General features: G+C 36.1%; 1 protein-coding gene across 1 annotated transcript in view; it reads left to right on the forward strand.

Annotated features, from left to right (window-relative positions):
- The first annotated feature begins 1,837 nt into the window (after positions 1 to 1,837).
- The window catches only part of TUSC3 (tumor suppressor candidate 3), a 107,583-nt gene continuing 83,423 nt past the window's right edge, over positions 1,838 to 25,997 (forward strand). The window contains exon 1 of the mRNA XM_059844763.1: positions 1,838 to 1,988. Coding sequence (XP_059700746.1) covers positions 1,863 to 1,988 — 126 coding nt within the window. The 5' untranslated portion in view covers positions 1,838 to 1,862. The remainder of the gene's footprint in view (positions 1,989 to 25,997) is intronic.

Raw genomic sequence — 25,997 nt, forward strand, 5'->3', positions numbered from 1 at the left:
ACTGGGCTTCCCTTGCTGTCCCAAGGTCATTTGCATTTCAGCACCCACAAATGTTCTGTTTTCTATGGTAAGAATGCCCGTTCCCCTCATTAGTCTATTAACAGAGCTAACTCTCAAGAACAATAACACAGCAAATGTAAACCAGTCAGATTTCATGTAATCTTTCACATTAAGCACATTCACCTTCTCAAGCCCTGCAGTGCTTTCCAGGCTTGTACTCCTTCCTCTTTATATGAACCTCTGAACAGAAAAGAAACAAACCAAAAGTGTCCATGTTGCTGTTTCCTGCTAAGGTATGGACTTCAGGTGATTGAGAATTGAGGTTATTGATTAAAAATAGGTGTAAGAAATTTGACAGTTAGAGTTGAGTTGTGTCAAATGGGTGCTGTAGTCTTTTCAGGGAATAAAGAGCTCCCAGTTGTTTTCATGTTCTCAGTAGTTTTATGCTCTTCATACAGCAACAATGTGAAGGGTCTACAGTTTATCAGGCTCAGGAGGATACCAAGAATTTTTCAAACAAGGTTCCAGTGAAATCAGCTTCTGGATTTAGCAAGAGTGGCCTGAGATCTTCTAATGAAATTTTATTTTTTAGCACAGTAACTAACATATGCCTCTCTTGCTCCAGTTCAATTCCCACTACATTTTTATATCCTACCTAAACAAAGACAAGGAGAAAAGATGTTTTTTAAAAACACACAGATCTGATCAACATATATCCTGTCTTTTTAGAGCAGAGGTCTTGGAAATCTCTGTAATCCAATGTCATGGTTGAATACCATTTTATGGTTTATATTATTGCCCAACAGTGGTCAGAATCTGATGGATGTGGACAGCAAATGCTCTGAACTATCTTGAACTTATTAAGTGTTTGGTAGAATATTTGAATACATTCTACTAATCCTAGGGATAGATGTAACTTCTGAAAGACATATTGCAAATCTCACTGAAGAGAGAAAAATGGCCTATTTAATGTCTTAACTGATCAGTGCTCAGATGCCAGCTGTGTCATCAGACTGGCACCTGATACTATGATAATACCACCTAAAAATTCTCTGTCCATAAAAAGGAGATACTTTAAAATGTGCTCTTGGGGCCTCAGCTTTCTATTTCATTGTGTTGTTCTATTATAAAATGCACAAAACTTTCTAGTGATACAGCAAGATCTCCATAGAAATTAATACTTCTGCTTTCTGAGTCTTCAGCACAGCTGTGTGTAAGTAACTAATGTAGCACAGAGTGTACTTGGAATTCTAGGGGAAAAAAGAGAAGTATGTGCTCATTAATTTAACATTACCTATCCTGTGCACTGCAGTGTGCACTTTCAAGAAATACACAATCACTGATTTGAGGACTGTATCGTGAATCAGAATATCAATTTAGACCTGCACAGTTAATGCTCTCGGAATTAAATTCGAATTAATTGTATCAGCATATTGCATTAATATTATTTTCTGCAAAGCTGGCTTTGTGCGTGCCTAATGAAATCTGAAAAATGTATGTGCATAAACATACGAGAAAGAAGTCTTTATAGTTTGGGTCAGGTTTTGGTGAGGTTTTTTGGTGCTTTTTCTTGTCCACTTTTACAGTCTCCATCCAGGATTGCACTGTGTGCTGCGGGCAGCCGGAGCAGCAGTGAAGCTGAGCCCGGCCAGGCAGAGCCCCCCTGAGCGAGCAGAACCATCCGTGCGGGCAGAGCCGCAGCGCTGCCCGCGGCACCCGCGCAGAGCCGAGCGCGACCCAGCCCTGCAGTCCCCGCAGAACTACATTTCCCAGGCGGCGCCGCGCCGCGGGGCGCTGCGATTGGCCGGGCGCGGGCCGGCTCGGCGTGGCGGTGCGGCAGGTGCCGCCGGCGGGGGCGGAACATGGCGCTGGGTGCCGGGGCAGGGCGGCCGCTGCCGCACCTGCCGGCCGGGGGCTGCCTCCCCCTGCTGCTGCTGCTCCTGCTCCTCCTCTGCGGACAGCTCGGGGGAGGACAGAAAAAGAAGGAGGTAGAGACGTTCGCTTCTTTCGCCATCGCGCCCGGCCGGGGGTGCCCTGTCGCGCTGCCTCCCTCTCCGGAGTCCCCGTGTCCCTGTCCGCCCTGCGCCCCCCGCGCTCCGTCGGCCCCGCTCCCTCCCCAGCCCCGAGCGGGCGCCGGTGAGGCGGGGGACGCCGGGCAGGCGGTGCCCCTGCCCCGCTCTGCTCGGGAGGTGATGGCCGGCGGCGGCGGCGTTTCCAGGGCAGCGACAGCGCAGGGAGCAGCGCCGGCATCGCGGTGCCCAGTCTGCTGTCCGTGCCCAGGCCCGTGCCCTGCGCTGTCGTGGGCCTTGGAATGGCCGGTTCTAAGCAAAAAGGGCACGGGCCGGGCAGCGCCGGGCTGGGCTGGGCTGGGCTGGGCTGCCGGCACGCTGGCCCAGGGGGGCCTGGCAGCCAGGCGGGGCGAGGAGCCCGCGGGAGATGGAAGTTAAACCCCGTGTTTGTGGTGCCAAGGGAACGAAATTCCCGGAGTTAATAACTAGCATCAAATCGATGGCAGCAGGTGTGTGTGTGTGTGTGAGTGCAGGTGTAGGTGATGGTGCTCTCTTCGAGCTGTCCTCTGTGTAAGAGGGACGTGGAGGAAAGAGCAGTTTTAATTCAGATTCACATTAACAGCTTATCCTCACCAACTTTTTTATTTAAATAGGGAAGTGTGCAAAAATGTGTAGTGTACATACTTGCCTTTTCCAGATTTCAATGCTGCTAGAGCTGCGTATGCTTCTCTTCCTAGATTGCCCTAGATTTCAGGCCAGGCTTTTGAATACCAAGTGCTAGGCCACCCAGTAGTGTCTCTACAGGGTGGCTATAACTTCATTTATGGGAGGAGTTAGCTTTTAACCAAACTTTGTAGAGTTTTTGTAGCTGATTCTTTCTCTGAACTAGCAGCTCAGACAAAGTGAAGGATGGTCCAAATTTTTGGGTTTTGCTTGTTTTGTTTTTTCTTTAAAGAGCTATGTAGGTAATTAAGGCTTGTAGGCAAAAGATGTAAAACAACTGGTGTCCAGTGACAAGAGTGGAAGGAATGGCTTAAATCTGCTTCAGGGGGAGTTCAGATGTGATATTAGGAAAGAGATCCTAACTGAGAGAGTGGTTGGGCAGACAACAAGGTATCGAGGGAAGTGGTCTTGCCTCAAACCTGTAGGTGTTCAGGGGACATATGGGGCAGCATTTTTCTGTGTATGGTTTGACTTTTAGATTGCTCTGTGTGAAGCTGGGAGTTGGACTCAATGTTCCTTCCAACTCACAATATTCTATGATTTTACAAAGCCAAAGTTAGCATATAAAATTCTTATTTAAGTATCTAAATAATGGTGTTACTCTAGTCTTACCAAAATAAGTAATCTGATCATTGAAATAAATCCCTTGGGTGTCATTGTGAAAAATTAACACCTTCAATCTAGGCATTCATTGTCTTTTCCACTCTTTCTGGAATGAGTAAGCAGTAAATGTGTTGCCCTTCTGCTGCTATAACTAACTTCCTTTCAAAACTTTTACTTATTAGGTTTTCCTAATAAAATGTGTTTAATGTTTGACACTTGATTCTCTCTTGCTGCGATGTGCTGGCACTGCAACTTTTGTTGACACTTTCATGTGGAGTGCCAGCTGTGCTACCAAGATAGCTGAAATAATCTTTTTTTTAAGTGAGATCCTTTTCCTAACAAGTAAATAATGGCAAATTAAAATGGACATGTGCAACTATTTTTTAGAAAGTTTCCCAGTCCTGCTGTGGAGGTCGTACATAAAAGGATGGAAATGCTTGTTTGTGCACCTATTTGGTATTACAGTTCAAGCAGGTATTTCTCCTCTGTAAAGCATGTTACTCTGTTTTCCTTTTAACTGATTTAAACTAACACATCCCAGTCATCTGGATCTTTTTGCTGCCATTTTTCATTCCTGTTTAATGTTTTGCTTTTAAGGCAATGGACTGCTCATACAGACAAACCCTTTACTTTATGTAGACATAGTATCTATGACTGCATCTTTATAGAAACTCTTACAATATTGTAAATTCTTGCTTCCCTTTAAATGCAAGCTTAAAATAAAGTGTAACTTGGTTTTTTTCAGGGTTTTATACACTGTATGGTTCTGTGTTGTATGGTTCTGAGCTAAAGTCTGACTCTTCTTGCCCCATAACCTTCATGTTAAAAGCTGTAGTAGTTTACCCAATGTATATAATGAGGAAAACATCTGTATATGAAAAATGAAACTTGTACTTACAGTAAGTAGTTTGGAAGTAACATTTTAAAACTGTTCTGGGGAAAATTGTGTGAATTGAAAGAGTGCAGGCTATTGTGCTGTGGGTCACTGCTGTTCACATCACTGTCCAGAAGCACAGTGGTAACAGGTAAAAGTGATGGAAGTTAAATGTGTTAAGTGAACTGAAGATGTTCTATACAAAGACTGGTAAGATTGTATAGACGCTGGTAAGATTGAATAGTGGCTGAACACACTCTGAATTGTTTCAAAGTGAACACTGTAGGAGAAAAGCTAATGTTGAAATGTATATCTCATGAGATAAAATCATTTCACATCTCAGTTTCCTGCTTTCTCTGTGCTTTGTGTGTGTGTTTGTTGACATGGTTGTCCAGAAAGTGAGGTAAAGGACTAGAGAGAAGAAACTGCTTTCCCAATCAATATTTTTTTTTTAAAAAAAAACTTGATTACTTGTAAAGTACTTCAAAATTACAAGAACTTGAGATGTTGGAATTAAATCATAAGGAAAGATAGTATTCTTAGTGAAGACAATGAATTTATTTTTTTATTAGTTTATGTTTTTAAGTGTTGACTACACAGAAAAGTATGCATGAAGTCTGAATGATTGGAGGTGTCTTGACCAGTTGTATGAGCATGGAAGAGATGGAGATGCCTTTGCAGGAAGGAGAGGACCGAGTTAAGATATTAGATGTTTCTGAAGGACTTGATGCTAGCAGAGAAAATAACAAGGGATACTGGAAAACATTGTCACAAATTTCTGTGTTGATTATGAAATACTGCATTAAAGCTGTATTTAGAACATGTGCAAGTCCTTGAATTGCTGAAACACATAGTCCTATACAGTAAAATGTTCCTAATGATAACTAAAGAAACTGTCTTCTCTGGCAAATTACTGAAAAGTGCTTAGGTTGGTTTTAAATTTGATTAAATCTGCAAGAATTTAAAAAGTTACTTGGAAATAGATTTGAATTAGATTATTAGTCATCTGGTTTTGTGGAAGCCATTTTTAGAATGACTTAATGAATTTATAAACACACAACCGTTCCTGTTGTTTTGCTTTAATCTTGCTGTACCTCTTCCATATTATGGACATTCATGACAGTCTTTACAAGTGAGGAGATAAATGGAAAAAAATTGCAATGTCTAATTTGAAATAAGATGAAGAACAACACCATAGCTTCTCCACATAGCTCACACTTAGAAGCTAACTAGATTTGAAAAGCCTGCTTTTATGATTTTAATTTGGGTACTGAAGAGTACCTTTATTTAAAGTGAAGTAAATAAAAGTTCTTGATTGTGAAGTATCAACAAGACACTGAAGAAGGACTATTCTCTTGGAAACTGTATGCATAATGAGAGAAATAATAATTAACTCTTTCCACACATTTGAGATTATATAATTCTATTAATGTACATGCATTTTTTGTTCCCAGTTCTTGCAATGCTTTTTATATATCTTATAAAAATTTGAGGTGGGTTAAACTATTAGAAAAATTAAAGGAATCAGAGTCATTAATTTTGAAACACACTGCTTGGCTTTCTATTATAGATTTTCCTGTGATTGAAGCACATAGAAAGAGAACACTGAATTTGCAGTATTAAAAGCATTTCTCATGGAGGATGTTGTTTATTTTTGAGCTTTCAGGTGGGTGGCTCAGAAGCTTAGTTAAATCACTGCTGGGCAATTGGAGTAACTTTTTCTGCAGGTAGTTTGTCATAACTGTTAAATCTGACACAGGGACGGTATCTGTTTAGATACAAGCTTTCTTCAGGTGGAAGTATTTTGTTGAACTTGAGTCTACTAAAAAAGATGCTGAAGACTTATAAAAATATTGTAGTAATTTTACTCTTCTGTAAGGCAAGGTTCTGTGATATCTTAGTTTGCCCTGATTATTTTTGAAGGATTTCAAGATTCATATATTTATAATGTTCTTTACCTTTTTTAAGGTAAAGACCTTAAACCATATTTATAAGGTCTTTACCTTTTTCTCCCAGTCTGTTTTCCCCAGCTGAGTGTAGAAGTTATGACAGTTGTGAGAAATTGTGAGAGATAGAGTTGGAAGGACAATCTAATTGATAGTTTATCCCAAAGCTCAGCCATACTTTTATTATTCTTGACAAATATGTATGTGATGTGCCACCAAAGTCTTTAGTGGTGACTCTACAACTTCTAGCTTTTTCTTTTCCCCTAAAGATCTAACCTAAATTTCTGGGTGTTCATGGCCTACGTTTTTGACCCTGTTAGTTCTTGTACTCATCATGACCGTAAAGAACAGGTTATTGTTTGTTTGGTTTTTATTTTTAAAATTAAAAAGAAACAGCTGTATATTTTTTTAAGGCTTAAAGTATTAAATGTGATAATTTTTATGAGAGAGTCTTCAGTCCTGATCATACTTACCTGTTTTATATCAAATTAACTGGGATACATTGGCACTATCCCCTTGTTTCTGCACCATGAGTTTTTCTTTTCCTTTTCCTAGTGAGCCTATTGTGTTTATTTGCAGTTATTGATTATTACCATGTTGCAGCCAGAATAGCATCTTCCACTTTAAAATGTTTTTCCCATCTAATTTCTGGTAGTGGTTCACCATAAAGGTAGCAATTCTCACCCATTCAGACCTAGAGGCAGCAAAACCTGCTGTCCTAGATCTTGCTCCAAAATTGAAAGAATACTCCGTAGTTTTTTACTTTATCTCTTGATGCTGTTTTCAATGATCCGTAACATTCTTTTCTTCTGTTCAGTGTTCTGCATGTGTATTTAATTGAAAGGAATATTAGAAAACATGGTAGAGCAAGCAGAGAAAAGGCAAGGAAGAAGAAAAAGGTTTGTGATGAATGGGAAGTGTTTAGCATATATTCAATTTCACATATAGTTTAAAAAATAAATTCTCCATTTTTCAAGATCTCTGATACTATTTAAATAACAGTTATAATTAAAACCTAAGTTTCTCCTCTTGGTCTACTGAAATTCTGTTTAAAATTAAATGTGAATATAAAGCCTTCTTCATCTTGTAATTGTGAAAATTTTGGGTTTGGTCTCCAGACTTTGAAGCACTGCATGTTATTGCTTTTGACACAGGATGCATGAAGGCACTTGGCAGTTACACCAATTACAGACTTCTCTTTAAAAACTAAAAATTTACTAAAAATTGAGATATGGAAAAGCTTTCATCTGTGGAGGGAAACTCAGCCTTCACTGTAGATTTGCCTTCAATCCATTTTAAAGATGTATTTTAAGTGGTGATTTTTGTATGCATTTATATAAGTGGACATTTTAACTATTGTTACAGTAGAGAGAGGCTTTTTTAAAACAATGCTTAAAGCTTTAAAATAAGTGTTCTCAGTTTGAAGTGAAATAGCAGTTCTAACCCATGCCTGAAAATATAGAATTCATTAAATGCAATTCTAAATGTTTTTCTCTACTCTTGTCTAAAAAGAATGGGGACAGTGTAGAGGAAAAAAAAATATTTGCAAGAATTCATTTTTTCTGCTGTTTTTTTACAACCCCATAGAACATCTATATCCCTCTCTCCTTTATTTCTAATTAACTAAAATTTTGCAGAGATTTGGCAGAATTGACTAGCAGTTCTGACTTTGACCAGTCTGTGTAGAAAACTTCAGTGACTGCATACAATAAGTGAAATAAAGGATGCTTATAGTGGCCTGATAGCATTTCGTGATTGGGTTACTGAAACCTTTTGTCCCAGATGTCTCTTTTTGGCATCCTTGCTGTCATAAGACAGATCAGTGACATAATTGATCTTTTCCCCTGTTCTGTTCTATAACCATTTATACAGCACATCCTGTGCAACCACATGGAAAATACAGATTGTATCTGCTTGAATTCTACATGCTCTGGAAAAATCAGTCAGTAAAATTAGAATGGGAAAGCACTGGGGCACTGGGTTTTTTTGATATTGGTTTGGGTCATCATATTTATTCTCTTAATTTTTAGAAGTGTTTTCAAGGTCACATTTTATTGTCTAAGATAATGATCAGAACTAAAGAAGGACCTTTACCTCGTTTAGGCCTCATTCTCTTGCTCTAATAAATCTACTAAATAGAGTAGCAAAAATTACAAAAAACCAATATTTTCTTTTTATCTAATGCTATGAGGTTTTATAAAAATATATAAAAGTATCTTCTTTATTGTTTGTATATATAAAATGTAACAGCTATTCTTTATTTTCATTTTTTTGCAGCTTTCAATAATGAGGAATTGCCATTAACCAAATGGAAAGATATTTTATAGTGAACATGAAAGCTGCATTTCAGACAGGGAAACTCATATTTTTATTTGTGATTTTCACAAGTCCTTCATATTCTAAGGTGGATAAACAAATTTATATGTGCATTGAGTGGATTGCTTCTGACAAAATTCAGAAAAAGGCCTGGCATTAATTTGGTTACAGAAAATAGTCCCGTGACATGGAAAAGATTTGTACCCTTGCTATTGCAGGCTTCTTCATGAAAACACTCTTCTTCCTGAGTGCTAAAGTAGTGGCAGGACCAGCATTTCTCTGGACAGACTGTTCTCCCACCTAATAGGATTTGCTATTAGGATTTTACTTTATTTTGATGATTGTATCTGATAATACCATTCTGGAATACCCCAAGTTCATAATCTTTTTTTAAGGAACTGCAGTACTTAGCCTAACTATGCCATTCCATTAATTTTTCTTATCCTTTGCTGCTGAATCTAAAGCAACTAATTTTTGAATTTGAGATGAACTGGTCATTAAGCTTAGCAGAGTTTGGCTGTGTTGCATAGAACATTTTGTATATCAAGTTCATAACAGAAGTGGTAATTACAGTTATGCAGTCCCTCTGGAATGACATTTTGAGCTCACAGAGCTGCTCAAGGTTATAAGCTGTAGCATCTGCTGCTTGAAGGATAGAAACCATTTTCTACTCTGCTTTTACTTTGGCTTTTTAATAGTTTCCAATCACTATTACTGTCTTCTCTACTATTAAAAAAATAGCATGTTCAGCTTCTTTTGTTAACCAATTGCATTAAAAAGGCCAATTATGACAGTCTACTGAATCTTGGATATTGACATTTCTGTTTAGCTTTTTGAGATTTCACTGTGTATATATTCATGTCTGAGCCATGTAAATATTTCCCCAATGTAGATTTTTGAGCTTGTCACGCAAAAGTTTAGCTAATACTGTAAAGTTCCCATTTATAGTTTAGGGTTCATTTCTGGGGCTTTTTTAATAATTTATACTAGGCATTTTTGTCAACTTGATTGTTTTTTGAAGTCTTTTGATACTTAGCCTGTTTTTAATGAAAAATAATTGACAGTTATTCAGTTAATTAATTAGCTAATTCCTGTTTATATTTTCCTATTTTCAGGTCATACATACATACATTCACGCTTTTTCACACATTTTGTTTCTCAGATCTTGTCAGTGTCCGGTTGAATTCTGAATCTAGAGTTAGGCCTTTAACTCAAGACTGCTTTCCTGCAAGAGTCTGTTTAGTGTAATTATTTGTTATATTGCAGTGGTTTTCTGCACTATGCTGAGGAATATGGTTATTTTAACAATAAAGCAGGAGAGGTATTTTTTGGTTGGTACTGCTTAAACTTTCCTTGGTAATTGTAGCTGCTTTGTCTTTGTTTGCTTTGGTGGTTCAAATTGTTACTTAAAATATTTTGTTCTTTTTACTTCTCTTACTTATGTACATATGACCCTCTTGTATTTTTGGTAGTAAACTGCAGTGAAATACAAATTCCATTTAATCCATAATTACTAGATTCACTGGTGTACTGATACACTAAAAATATGAAACTTAAATTTTTTTTTTTTAAATCCTATTAAAGTATTTTAGTGTGAATCTTTGTTTTTCTATAAAAGACGTAGCTGTAGATTCAGATTCTTCACAGGAGATTAATGTAGGGAATGAGAAAGCTGAGCAGACAGATTTTTTTGAGACATAATTCCTTTATCTACTTTGGTTTTTTTAAGGTTACCTAGCAAGATAAAGAAGGTATTTGAATACGAATAGAATACCTCATACCTCTGTTTTGACTGTCCTATATAATGCTCTTCTAGATACCCTAGGAGTTACAGGGCTAGGGCTACATAGAGTGAAGGAATAAATTATTAGCTGTATCTACAAATGTTTAGGTGTCTTTCCAAGGAGAGGAATTCTAGCTACAATTAGGTGAGGGAATTGTAGAGCAATTTAATTAACAGTAGAGCACCTCATCATAGGTCAGAGTACCAGCACTCTTTGTAGTCAGTGATCTTGAGCTAGGAATACAAAATGCAAAAGGATGTTTCTGAAATTTTATAATTCTCCAGAATTTGGATGCTGAAGTCAAAACTGTAAAAGCTGTGCTTTTCAGAATATGTGCTGATAAAATATTGTGTACTCTTCAGCTGCAGGAGAAGGTAGTGATGACAACGTATACTGATTCTTCAGTGAGGATTATGTACATGGTCCTTAAAAATAACAACTAAAAAAATCAAAATAGTAATATAATAACTTGATTAATGTTTTCTTTTTCTTTCATCACATGGTGATGTAGTTAAGGTGGTATATATTCTGGTTTCTGTTTCTGTTCAGGTCATGTGAGATGGTATAGGCGTGCTAATTGATTATGGTTTATAGGATGGGTTTCAGGGATTTTGAGATGTGGGACCTGAATACTTCCACATGGGTGAAAGTGATATTTAGTACACTTCCCCCTACTTGAGTCAAACACTGAAATTTAAAAAAGTGCACAAACTCACGCAGCAATAAGTGGTTTTTGTTTTAAAGTGAGTACATTGTGATACCTTTTACCAGGATGTCTTCAGTTATTGGGTATTTTCAGATGATGCCTGGGGAAACCAATGCACCTGCCACCTTCTTTGTCTGACTCTTAAATGGGGCTGTAACTTATCTTATGGCCAAGTCTGGCATGTTAGAGCGTAGGGCATGTTCAGAGGCCTAGAGATCGTTCAGAATTTTCTCCTCCATTACTGAAATGTCTGTGCAACTTAAAAGTCGGATGTGAAGTAGAACTGTGGTTGATGAACTTGGTTCACTTCTAACTTCAGATCTAGTCAGTGAAAAACACGTTAGCCTCATGTGCAAATCTTCTGTCTGGTGTAACATTACACATTCTTGTGACTTAAATGGAAATACCATCACATGTTTCCTGAACATTGTTTCCTGGTTTTCCTGTGTTTTGGAAAATAAAGGAAACTTGCTGAAGTTAATTTCTTTGATAAAGTAGGGGGTATTTTTTAATCATTGGGCTGAAGAATAGAAAAAATGTGTATGGGAAAATAAAAACTATGAAGCCAATGATCAATGACCAGATGTACTCAGAAGTAAAGAAGTGCCTTTAAATCCTTCTGAAATCTGTTAGAGCGTAGAAACTAGTAGTGTAAAGTTATCTGAATTCTATATTATTTTTTGCATCACACTTCTAAATATTTTAGCCGTGGTTTGTACTCTTGATAGCTGATGGCTCAGTTCTAAAACATTTCAGTGGAAACTTTTTCCATTTTTCTGTTCTATGCCTGATTTCTACTAAAACTTCAACTGAAATGGAAAACGAATGGCAGGAATTTCATAGGAATTTCAAGAATGCCAGTCCCAGGAAGCTCAGTCCAAAATCGAAGATGTACGATTGTTCTGCCTCTTGCTTGTCCACACCTGGTAGATTCAGCTAGTGACAATGTGACAGCACATTGAGTAGATGAGATAGGAATTGTTATGAACCGGACATGAATGGTGCATTAGTGCTGAAGTTATTGCATAAATATTTTTCTTCTTTTGTGACATACTGTTTCTTCTAAGCTGGTTAATAATAGAAGCTCTCATCCAAATTTTTTTTTCAAATCTAGTTGATAGCAGTGCACTAACTTCTTTAGTGGGCAATTTGTTTAGAAGAAAAGATAAAGATTTTGATATCTGCTGGACAGACTCTAGATATTATAATTGTTCTTTATTTCCTTTATGCTTTTTTTGGTTTGGGGTGATACTGTAATCAGCCAGAGAATAATATTTCTGTCACAATTTGAAGTATTAGAAATGAGGCATTCTTTATTATTATTAATGCTGCACACATTCACGGTATTTTTTCTCTTATTGAATGTGTATCATGAAATTTTACAATGGGGTATTTATTCTATCATGACTGTACATAGTCACTACAACATACTTCCAAGCTAATACACAAACATCACTTCTCCTAGATTGAATTTACATGTCTTTGCCCCTTACTGGAAGTTTTTTTATGGTCTTAGAGGATCATCTAGAGGTGGTTGTATTCACTGAGAGCCCCCAAAATTTTAAGAGACTTTGTCTTGAACTTATCTTAGGGCATCCACTCTTTTTTTTGTTACATGACTGCCACAAAACCACCTAGGTTCCTCATTATCTGTTTATCCACTGGTTCCAGCTACATTTACAATCTACTGTCTACTACATTCTTTCACCTAATTTCCTAGTTTCTCCTTAAGCTCTACTTTGCAACTTCAAGGGATCTGAACATTTCTCCCTGTAGTCTGTCACGGGTGTTGCTAATCATTTTCCCCTTCAAATGCACTGTAAACTTTTTCATTTTTTTGTTTCCTCTAAGCTGAATAAATCAGTCAGTGGAGATGTGGGGCTGTGTGCCTGTATATGCACACACATATTTACACTAGATGAATAGCATCATGATATTGGTCTAGGTGAAATAGCATTTGCCTTGGTGTTGACATCTATGGGTTTTTGTCCTGTAACTCTTAAGTTCTATAAATGATCAAAGTGCTTTAACCAGACTTCATGGAGAATGTAGCTTTCAGAGTAAAACTTTAAACTAAAATGCTCTCATGTAACTGCATATTGGTTTGTGAGGCTGCTAACATAATGCAATTTCTTTTAAAGTAATAGTTACCTGAAGTTCTACTTTAGTGCATAAAGAACGACAGTCTTCATCTAATTTGACATCTTGTATTTTAGCCCATTCTGTGCACAGAAACTAAGCTTTTTTTAAGTCATTGTGTGCTATGAACTTGTAACATTCACAATAGGAGTTAAATTTTCAATTAAATGTGACATCTCAGCCTCTTCCACAGTAGAATTATGGTTAAAGCATGTCTGGGAAACTGATACAGTGGGAGCAGTTGATATTAATTTGATTTCTGGGAAATTTTATACTGCTTCACATAAAGTACCCTGAACACTTGTCTGTCTGTTCCCTTGGGTGCTTGGATCCTCTTATGATCTTCATTATTGTGTTATTTCAAAAAGTTCCTGCTCTGGAGTGTATCAGTTGTTTTCCCCCTCTAGAGCATAGTTTGCACTCTGAACTGTCCTCTAAACACTGACACAGAGGTTTGGGCAATGTTGCAGAATTCACTGGGCACAAAGGAGTGACAAGAGGAAGATAATTTTATAGCTGAATGATGATCATTTGAAAGAGGAAAGTCCTGGGTTCCCACAGCTATTTATACATTTAATCCAATAACTGTTCAGTGTAAAACATTGTAATACAATCTGTTCAAGTAGGTTTACTTGTCCACCATCTGGACCTGAGTACTGCCTGCCAAACCAGTTGGGAGGGCAGTGAAAGAAATCAAGGTTACTTTAAAGTAGTGAAGGCTTCTAAGGATAACCTCTGTACACTTGCTTTCTCTGTTTAAGCGGCTATCACCTTCTCTGTTGCAACTTTATGTGACAGTGGAGGTGGCTGAAGGAACTAAGTATAGAGTGCACTATACTTAGTGCCGTGCTCAAAGAGCCAGCCCTGGAATATTTAAAGGTAATAGTGGTTTTGGTAGGAACATAAAGGTTCTCAAATCTTTTTTTGATTTTTCAGTATTCCAGGCCATTTGGATATTACAAGAAAGTAAAATAATATTCAAGCAAGGGGAGATTACACAAAATTTAAGTATGTTTTGTAAGTACCTGGTGGCAGACAGGAGAAGCTTGTTCAGCTTTAGAATTGCCTACTCTGGTTTCCATTTCTGTTTGCTGTAGATACAAATTACTCAATTAACTGCTCTGTGTGGATTAATCAAAGTATCTCATTACTTATAAGGATTCCAAGCGAAAGAGTGTATAGCACAAGATTATAATGATTTATAGATTTATAGGTGGTAAAATACCACATTATTTGAATTTGCTTTAATGAAATGATAAATGAGAGGAAAGGCACTAAAGCTGATAAATTTTTTTGCAAAAATTTTTCTACTGTAGAAAACATATTAGCAAGTGAGCTACACTAGGAAGCTATGAAGCCTTAAGTCACCCCACTCTAGAATTCCGTTATGTTAGTATTGGAGCTTCAGCCACATGTAGGGCACAGTACTGATGAAGATGGTCCCACTTGTGTAAGAACTGAATATTTCCCTCCTTATCCCCTTCATAAAGTTAGGACAGATATTGTGTTGATTTTACAAGAACCTCAAGTGAGTAATGTTAGATAGGCTGTAAATTCAAGTATATATTGCACATTCAGATGACACGTAGAATCATAGGAAATAGAACTTTAATCTTTCATTTCATTTTTTTGTCCCACCATATTAAAGTGATCTAGTGATGGTTGTGTTAGTGTATTGGTCTATTGGCATGTGTCTTAAGTGATTCAAAAATCTAGCTGAAGCTGTTCAGTTATAGCAACGTCAGTTTTTTTTGAGCAATGGATGCATTGTGCTGTCATGCAGAACTCATGCTTGCTTGGCTGTGAGGGAGAAAATTACAAGTTCATTAGCTGATACAGCAGCTTTGTTTTCAAAAGTAATTTGATGTCTGTACTTCTCCCAAGTGAAAATGGAACTTTTCCTGAATCTAATGAACTGTTTTGATAGTAAAAGTGTTCTGGAGGAAACACATCTTTACTAAGGTCTTTACACTGAATCTTGACTCTACAAAAAATTTAAAAAGTGTGCTTTAAAAGAGGCTTAGAGAGACACTTTTAGCTGGTTTCCATCATTAGAACTCTAGCAACTTTTTCTAAAAATGAAAAATGTATAGAATTATAAATTGTATTTTATGTGGATTTTAGGAGCTAATTTCAAAAGGTAAAAGTACAGACATTGTGATAGTATGGGAATGTTTTTATGAGAATGAAAAGTAATTTTGGTAAGCATATAATACTTTTATTTTTCTAATGTAGACATTAATTTCACCTCCAGTTTCCTCAGTGTGATTTATTGAGTTATTCACTATAAGGTACCTGAATTTTTAATATTCAACATAGAAAATAACGCTGAGTATTGGTGTTTAAACAGCAATAACATATTAACATATTAAAACCATTAGGTTTTGCATTAAATCTTTCTGACTGCTTGCACAATCATGATTTAATATTCCACAATGAACTTCTGCTTTAGTCCTACTAATTGCATTTTTTTTTATTTAGATAAAAATTATGTGCTGGTGTCTATGAATAGGTTTTCCTTAAACTACTCAGAAATAGATCTAAAAGTGTAAAGTAATTATTTTATATTAAAAGGATTAAGTGCTTTATCTGCCACTAGAGATTGTCTACCTCCTGTTGTACCACTGAATCCATTAATTAACTTAGCACCATGCTATGTCCTTTCTGTTCTAATGAACGACTTACTGGGAAGGTAGTATTCTGACCAAAGGAATTCCTGCCCAGGAAACTGTGATACTTCTGCTTCTTAAGGTATGGGTAAATGGCAAGTGTGCCAGAACCTCATGTGAGTGGCTGAGAGAGGTTAACGGTTTTGATGTTTGAAAATGCTGAGGTACTAGGCACGAGCAAGAATGCTGAACTAAGTGATTCTGTTGTGTCTATGTGTGTGTTTTTGCCTCCTGAGAAACAGAATTTGCTAGGAAACTGTGACAATAAAGTGATCAATGAATGCATGGCATAATAAAATAAAACTATGGAGGGTGAATGTCAGAGGTGGCAAAGAATTTATGAATAATCATTAGCAAGCAATTGACAGTGAAATAATGTGAGGGTACCTTAAGATTTCTCTCACAGTGACCATGAGTCATGATGAAAAGTTTGAAGAAAGTATTAGGAGACATAGTACTCTGAAACATACATTAAAATAGATGAAATGGCTGTAATGTACACAATTTCTAATTTTTAAAAGTGAAGCTTACACTCAATTAATTGTGATACCTTCAAAACTTTCTCTACTGCCTATTTTTCTAGCTTTTTAAAATTGCTTGTAGAATCTCTTTATTGAAATGTTTTATCATAAGGAAAAACAAGGAAAAGGATGTTTTTGCATATCTTGAAAAATCAACAGTTTGAACCTTGAATCCAAATTTTAGTGATTAAATAGTTGTATCATATGAACATTTTTGTGTTACAGTTTGTCATTTCTGGCAAGAAGAGAAAATGTGAATTTTCCTTAATATGAGGTAGGATTTTTATTGGTTTTAATGCTTTACTTTGGACCCTTCTCTTTCTGGTCTGATAGTAGGTTGTCCATTAAATTGACTGGATTATGTTGCTATTGTAAACCATGTCAAGTGCTGTATATATTTTTGATTGATAATTGCTGTTAGTGTCCTAAAGCAGATTGACTGATATTTGGAGGAAAAAGAATTTAGAAGAGTTGACTTTGAAACCAAAGTGGGCTTTCATTAATTTCATGTGAAACAGTGAAACACAGTACTACTTCCTGAAGTTCTTGTAGAAGAAAGAAATCTTTTGTTTTACCTTTTCAGCTTGAGAGAGAGACATTGATAGGACTGCCCCTAATGCTGAAGTCATCTGCAGACTTTAGGTATTTGAATTCAATTGTTGGATTGAATCGTTAACTGGTTTCCTGTGTAACTTCTTTAGTTGCTTGTCCATTTTATAAACTGTAAAGGCTGGTACTTCCCTTTTTTCTTGCTTTTTCCATTTCATAGCAAAGAAAGGAGTATACATTGCTTTTTCTTTTTTTTCTCTCTTTTTTTTTTTTTGTTGTTGTTATTTCTGAGGTATGGCAACACAAATTATTTTCAGTTCTTCTTGGAAAAAGTAGTGGTCTTTATGTGCTCTGTGCCTTTCTTAGTAGCAAATAATGTGTCAAATTTAGTAAATGTAGTTTTGGAAAAAAAGTTCTTTAAGTGCTCATGATAGGTTTTGTCAATCTGCAAAAGTCTGTTAGACATAAAAGGATTTGTGAAATTGGGTTCTGTATGTTTTGATGTTTTCTGAAAGCAGAACAAACTGAATGTATAATAGAAGTCCATCAAATATTTATGGTTGCACATGGTCAAAAAAACCCAGTTTCCCTGGTGTCTTTTAAAACTTTGACAATGCCAGCATGATATGGTCTTGAAAAAGTGTGGATGCAAGGGTGCCTATTTTTCTAATTTTATGCAGTTCTAGTCACAATCCTCATAAAGAAAAAGCATGATAGTAGATCTGTCTCTTATAATCTCATATCCTTCTTCTGATAGGGATTCTGCAAATTTTTGACATTTGTAGTCATCTTCTAATACAGTTTTTCATTGCTTTTTTCACCTGTTTTTTTTTTTTCTTTTATATTTCAAGGTATAACTTGTTTTCCAAACTCTCTGTGTTTTTATAAAATGCAGATTGACCAGCTACAAACTCCACTTGGTACAGGAAAAGTTACTTTTATTCTTCCTGTGACTACATTCATAGTCTGTTTAACCTAAAAGTCTCCTTATTTCCTTCTTATGTCCCAGATGGTGGGGTTTTTTTGTTTGTGTGTGGATTGATTCTTTTAATTTAATTCCTATTTTTTTAGTTTTTGTTATTATCTTAGCTTCTTCTGTTTTCTCTAGAAATAGAATAGTCACATATATTGATGCAAACTTAAAGCCTGCTCAACTCAAAGAGCAGACTTCATCCTGGAACATTTGTGGCTGCCCTGGGGAAAGTTATGCATGTTTTTTCTGCCAAAAATTGTTCTCTAGTCTGTTCAAAGGCAAATTTCAGACTGCCTGCATTCACTCCCTGTATTATGTTTCTTACCTTCAGTGTAATACTGCATTATTTTCTTCCAGTCTATTTATTCATGTTGCACCTCCCAGTGATTCTACTTTTTCCTTATATGATGGTTTTCCTTTGTACATTTTTTGTCATCATACTTCTGAATTAGTGTCACACTTCTGTGATTATCTAGAAGTTTTTCCTTATAGCCTTTTGTTTCATCTTTTTTCCAATATTTACAACATTCTTCTCAAGAATTTTTGTATTTTAAAATTTTCCCTTCTTTTCGATATTCTACTCTTCTTGGTACGTACAGATGGATTTTAAAAGTACTCCCACAATCTGTTTTATATCTGTTTTTCTAAGATAGATTGTCAAATTTTGCTCTCCTCTAAGGAGAGAGATGAATGAAATGCAAAAGTAGGTTGAGTAAAATTTCGATGTCTCTGAAGAGATCTGTATTGTTTAGAAATTTTTCTGTTGTTCTTTCCCGTAAAACCCTCTGGATTTCTTTGGCGTAGGGGAAGAAAGCACACCTGTAATTATAATATCTGGAGACAGATGTGGAAAGGAATTAAGGGTTTGATTTCATTATTTGTACTTAGCTTTTCTCTTACCTTGTGGTCTTTGTGATTTATTCTAAAATCAGAGACCATGTTCACATTTAGTGCTGGTACTTATACAAGATATCCTGTCAGGACCCAAATGGGCTCAGTTGACAGCACTCAAGAAAGACTAGGTCATACTATTTTCTTCTTCCTCCTAGTTGCCACCAGCTTATTTCAGTCACAATTTGAGTTTCTCCCTATTGCTCAGTTGACTGAATGCTGTATTCATTCTTAATTCAGTTATTTGCCTTGTGTCAGCTTTCCTTCCAGGTTTATACCCTTTGCAAGTAAAGACAGAAATTTAAGAATCCCTTTTTTTATTATTTATTTTTCAGCTTTTATCTTTTTAAACTTCCTTTTGAATCAATCATTCATTTGTTTCCAGGTGGATAAGTCATTGTTTTTAGAAAGCTATCTTGCAGTTCACACTGCAGAAGAAAATACTCGGTTGCTATTTCAGGTTTTCTCTGTGGAAATTCCTGCTGATACTGTTCTGATTGTTAGCATATACTTAAGTGTCATGTGCTCTCCTTGTGTTTCCAAACACTGCAAAGTGACAACCATGATGAATCCTTCAGATATCCCAATTACTATTTCTAACCATAAAATACTAAAGGACATTCAGTTTTACAGATATTCAACACAGATTGTTATTCTGTAGGACCTGACTTTTCTAATCATGGCATAAAGTAGAAGTTCTCAGAGACATCATGATTCTTTTTGTCTGTGACCTTCTTTTATCTTTGAGATTTAATAAGTTCCTTGCTTTTGGCTTGGAGGTCTTCATTGTGACTTGTAGGTTTTAAGTTTGCATTTCTTCCCTGAAAATTCAAACTAGGCTGCATGAATTAGCTCTATAAATTCTTTGTACTTTGCTACACTTGGAGAAGAAAAATGGGATGATATGGTGTGAAATGCTATCAAAACAAATATGACCTCTTTTAAATGCTTTTATTTTTCCTGCTTCAGTCTTTATTGAAGTTCCCTGAAATACATAAAGCTAGTAATGGACTCTGATCTCATCATGATCACTCTCTGCTCTAATGTATAAAAGGGATGATTCTCATTCATTAAGCTCTAATCATTGCCCCTATTATCTATCTATTGACAGGAGCCCTTATGGAAGTGATTTTTGTCCTGTTGCTGTGTTCTGTTGCATGGAAATGGTTCAGATGATATCTCTTCCCAGAACAGGAGACCGTGTGCCATATTGTGATAATCAGAAGATATATTTTCTTTTTTAATTCCTTTTTGAGCAGTGGTTTAAAACTACTTTGTGCTTTGAATATTTTATAACATCAAATCATCTAGGATCTCAATATAAGATGGGTAAGAATGGCTTCACTCATTCAGTTGAGTTCACCTCATCCAGTATTCCTTTTTTCCCCCTAACGACATCTGCAAATGGGTACCCAAGAGAGGCGAAGCATTATCTCCTCACCAACCTGTAATCTTCCACCCTTCCACTGTTTTCAGTTCTGGATTTCTTGAGTCTAATGTTTTCCACTAATGGATCTATCCTCTCTGAGGAATGCTCAGTCATGAGTAGTTCATCAATCCTAGGTCTTGCATGTCTCTTTCCATGCTTTACACAATGATGCTGTTAAGGATTCTACATTGGTAGTTACAACTGCATCGAGAGAGGATTGAGAGGTCTTGTGGCTTATGCCATGTCATTTTATTAATCTTCATCTTTGCCAAGTATTTTGCTGTCAAGGAAAGAGAGTGCTTTTCATCTCTCCTACCATCTAGAGTAGTGTTGTCCATTTGACATACTTCTGAATTTACTGAATAGAGTTACTGTTCAAATGACTTTACAGCTACCTTGCTTCATAGTTAATTTGTTTTTTTGCAAGAATCGCTTCTGGCCTGAAGTAGATTTTTTTTTATATCTCTTAACCATGAATATTGAATGAAGTGAAGCTGCCAAATCATTTATATTCAAACTTATTATGTAATCAGACCTATATTTTGCCATGCACAAATTGGATTGCAATAATGTTTTTACTATCTCTGTGGAGGGGGTTTGTTTATATCTTAATCAGTGTAGTATGGAAACATGTTCTTCACAGTGGGTCATCATTTTTAAGAGTAGCATTCTCCTTTTCCCACTGTATACTGCACTAAGAGTCTACCAAATATTGGCCTCTCTACTGCAGATGCTTAAGAGCCCATTCTCTTACTGAAGCACATACTTTTTTAATGGTAATTGGGTTGATATCTGGATCATTTATTGATGATGGTCTTAGACAGTGAATGCAGTTTCAGCTTTCTGGGACTGAGAGTAATTAAATAACATCGACCTAGGAGTAAATCTCTGATTGTTTGGCCTTTGAATTGGACACTACCTGTTTGACTTAGAAGAGATTTAAATTTGCAGAACTGGACTTGTATGTTACTATTATGATAAACACATTTGGTTCTTCCTAAGCACACAAATAGCTGATATGGCATATTGAACTTAATCAGTTTTTCAGATTTTTAAAGTTTTATATTGTACATGCTTTCTCTTCTGTGCATAACTATCAATCTGAAAATCATGCAGTTTCTGAATTGCTGAAAGATCAGAGCTTCATTTTTTTTCTTCAGTTTTTTTCCAGAAACACAAGGAATGGATGTGTTATTCATAATCTAGTAATTTGCATAGTGAAATGACAGAGACAGCCAGAAGGTGCAGGAAGAAGGAAATTTTCAGTGGAAATTAAAGGGAAAAAAATGATTAATAGTGAAGAGGATGTCTGTAGAAGTTGCAGAATCTCCATCTTTGTAGACTTTTTAAACTCTACTTCACAATGCCCTCAGCAGCCCATGGAAGCTCCTGAATTTAACTATGATTTGAGGTGAATGTTGAATAGGATGACCTCCACAACATTTAAAATTGTAAAAACAATTTTAAATATCAAGAATGTATGATTTTTAAACCAATTTTAATTGAAACTATATTACATCTTGATAAAAGGAATGGTGCTCCACTGAATACTCATTAGATCTTGAAGTAACTGATAAGAGATGAATGAACATTCATATGAAACATTCATTTAAAATATTCATATGAATGTTTTAAATGAGATGATTCTAGACTGAATTTTTTCAGTCCAATATATTGGTCATCTTCTATCAGTCATTTGGAGGGAGACAAGTAGGTTTATGCATGACATGGGTTATTTCCTGTGATTAAAAACTAATGGTGCAGTATTTCTCTTTGTTGTACTCACCCACCTGATTGCTCTGTGTGCTTGGGAACAAAGTGTGAAGGTCACTTCTACAAGACCATCCTGGAATACTGGGATAAGGGGGGATGAGGGGAGAATGGCAGCCATTTGAAAATGAATACCAATTCTAAGCTGATGAGGAGAGGGCAATTTTTGAATGAAGAAGTGAGGAAGTAATTAGCCAATTATATTATTGCATATGCTTGTCATACTGGCATGGGATAGGCCATTGATAGGTAATGATAACCATTTCTTGTATCACTGCTGATGAACAAAATATGGCCTGCAGAGTGTTAGACTAGATCCACTAGCTTGTTAATCATTGGGCATTGGGTAGTTGAAAGGTGGTTGGATACAGTTTTTTAGAATATTAGCTAAATGTTTTATCAGAGTGCTCAGCACTGAAATTTGGTGCTGGCATTATGTGGAGAGATAGAATGTAAGAAAATAAGGATAGTGCAGAAGGTAGTCTCACACCTGAGGAGTTGCAGCTGTACTAATCACCAAAGATTAGGAACAGGCCTGCCCTTAATGGGCCACAGCTGTGTCCAATAAGAAGCGTGCTACAAAAGAGTGGGTTAGCTGGTTAAAGAGAGAGTTGGAGTTTGTTAGTTGTGCTGGGAGAAGAGTTGGAGTTTGTTGGCCAAGCTGTGAAGAAGAGGCAGTGCTGTGAAGAGCTGCCCTTGAGAAGTCACCAAGAAAGTATGGAACTTTTGCAATAAGATGACAACAACATTATAAATGCCATTTGTAGATCTCAAAGTTAGACCAAATGAATAATGCATGTCATACTTTCATAGCTGTTAAATTTTCCACAACTAGAGGAAATCAACAGTATGCAGGTGTCTAATCAATCAATTAATTTTTAGGGTTTTCATCACAAGGCTCAAAGTTGGAATTAAGATTAATTTTTTTTTTTTTTTTAGAGCTCCTGTAATTTCTCCAAAACTAGTGCAGGTTTTCAGTTCTTTGGAACATTTGAACTTTGTTTTGTCCTCCTCTGTCCCCTGGATGGCTTAAATATGCTAATATTATTTGACAGTAGTGTTTGTTCTTAGGAGGAGATTATTTGCATGCATGCAGCCATTAGTATTCAGTTCAGTGATCTGTCTTATCTATCTTAGGATCTTTGCTTGCCAAAGAGGTCTAATGAGTTACCTGATGTAACTGTATTGGATTAAGTATTTTTTAGAAATTAAACTTATACTATCACCAGTTTCAACACCACAATTCATGTTTATGTGGTGGTAACACCACTAAAATGTCATTGGTAACTTCCTTGATGAACTTAAGCTGCATTATATGCTACAGTTTGTGAAAGCATATGAAAATAAGGCTGTCCACTCACTGAGGGTGGGTAGATTTCATGCTTAATTTCACACAATTATTAAAACAGCGTTATTTTAATCAATTACCTGAGGAAGTCATCAGCTGTGGGGTTGATAACAACTTCTGCAGACTATATTCAGATGCTCTTTAGTACCAAGGTCCTAACAGAACTAACAGATGGAGTTATTGCAAGAAAAGAAATTGGTAGGTAAGCTGAAATCAATTTTTTCCATACCATTAATTTGGGGAGAAATGCTTTAGGGTTTGCAGAAGTTTAATAAATATGCATAAGGTGATATTATGTTTTCCACATCCTTTACATTTATACTGGCTTATTAAAGATTTAATTAAGTTTTCTGAAAAGGGAGAGGATGCAGTCTTGCAAAAAAATGTAGATGACAGTGTGGGTTCACAATAATTAGAGCTTCGGGGATAAAATAAAGATTCTCTACAGTTAATGAATATTAAGGCAATGGCTGCTTTGAAAACTTGCAAAAATGACAGTGTTTTACTTACCACATCTGTCTTCTGTTTGTTTTCTAGCCTTAGTCCATCAATATATGTGACAGATTACATATAATTTACTTCTGCAACTATGAATAGTAAACAAAAGTTACTGAAGGTATTTTACTTTACCCTTGTGTGTAAGCAATCTTTTGTATCAACTTCTTGCTCTTCATTATCCTCCATCTCCTTTGTTGTCCATTCATTTAAATCTTAAAAACAAGTGTCTCTGGATTCATTTTATTAATATTTTAATATTGAAACAGCACATCACAAAGCACTGCAAAAACTGTTTTTTTAAAATTGCTTTTTGAGACCATGTTGCTGTCAAGTTTCTAAGATCTTGTCTGTGGTTAGACAAAAAATATGGCAAAGCAACTGTGGACCATGTTAATCCATGGTCTTCGTTGGTCTCTTGTATTCTGTGTGTAGAAATATATAAATAAGCAAATGACATGTATTTTTAATTCTTTGACTTGTAGCTTCCAAACTCTTAGGGACCACAACTGTCTCTAATGTACTCCAGTTACACACAATTAAATTTTGCTCCTTGATTAGGATTTTTTAGTGCTCTGATTACATAAATAACAACAATACAAAAAGAACAATTCCTTTGCACAACTGGTTCAATGTAAGTGGAACTATAATATTATACTTGAATGCTGAACAATGTATTTTGGCCTATAAATTCTATGTCAGTAATATCATGGAAATATATTTTTCTGCAGTTCAAAGGTTGCACTAAACTCACTCAATTGTGCATTCAGTACAGTTGTCATGGATTCTGTTGTAGGCTTTTGTTTAACACTTTGAATGTAACTTCCTGCTTCTTTCAGCTTTATAACACCTACTAAAGTATACTGTTCAGCCATGGCAGAAGCTTGCATCCTTTGTCCTTACAGCCCTTGACCATTTTCCAGGTCTGCTTTGCTCCCCATATCGTTGTTGATCCTGTGCTCGTTTTAAAATATCTCCTGGAAGTCCTCCTACAAGAAGAAATTCAATTTCTTTTCCGTTCTGTATTCTGCTCCAACAGTTCTAGTGGCCCAGTCTGCCATCAGTAAGTCAATTGTACTTACCTCTCTTTCTTCACATTAATATCCATGGGAAAAGTGGATATTTTCCTGACAATGGGTGATGAAAAAGGAGCTGTAGTGTGTACTGTGAGGCAAGATCAGCAGATAGTGGAGCTTGCTCTGAGGGGTTTCTACAGTTTGTTGACAAACTGAATTCTCTCTAGGATAATTTTCCTTTAAAATCTGCAGCCTCTCTGAAAGCATTGCCTTTTATCATTAATGTTTTTAAAATATACACTTTCCTGAAACTTCTTGGATTCATTGAAATTTTGAGTTTCAATTGTCTGAAAACTGCTTTATTTGCTTATTGCAACTTCTCCCTGATGGTCTGTTTAAATGCCTTTTAGAAGTACCAGGAAAGTAAATTTTTCTCATTGGTTAACTCTGTTCTAAATGGGAACTGTTAATATGTCTCAAACAGACTATTTGATTTTGTATAACTATGAAGCTTTACTTTAGTGTTACAAAATCTGGTAACTTATCTTGAAGACAGAACTGTGTATCTACAAATTGACTTAGTCATGCTACAGATTATTTCTCCCAGCCCCTTTAACAAGCAGCTGGTAAAAAGCCATCTGGCTCACAAGCCATGTCTGTTCTATATTATGAAATCTTTAAATACTTGCCTTTCTGCACTCTTAGTTGTCTTTTGAACCACTCATTTACATAGTTTTTGACAAAGCAGTACTTTTTCAGAAAAATATGGTCTCTTCTACTCATGTGCCTCAGAAATAAATTATTGGCTATTTGGCCAAAGCCAGTGAGCCAAACTAATAGTATGTTACTTAGGCAGTCAGATTATTTCAGTCAAGTTGGAGTGTGTGTATAAAGCAACCCATTTGTGTTCTTGGTAAATAGTAATCCAGTTTCAGTCCTGCATATGTAAGTCCACGTGTATACATAATGCAGAATATTTAACTGTGTTATTTTTAATATTTTTTGTATTTATTGCATCCTATATAAATTGTTTTGCAGAGTAAATTCAGTTTAGCTACATTCTTGGAGTGGGAGATAAGGACTTGTGTACCAGCAAAGTAAATTGGAAAGTAATGCCTCATACTTATTTTTAAATGTGATTCAGACCTAAAACTTTAGAGCAAATCATATTGTGTTCTTGTAAAAGGATAGGTTTCTGTCAAATGGAGATAAAGTGTATCCTCAGTCTTTGTGTCT

Source organism: Haemorhous mexicanus, chromosome 4, assembly GCF_027477595.1.
Source record: "Haemorhous mexicanus isolate bHaeMex1 chromosome 4, bHaeMex1.pri, whole genome shotgun sequence".
NCBI lineage: Eukaryota > Metazoa > Chordata > Aves > Passeriformes > Fringillidae > Haemorhous > Haemorhous mexicanus.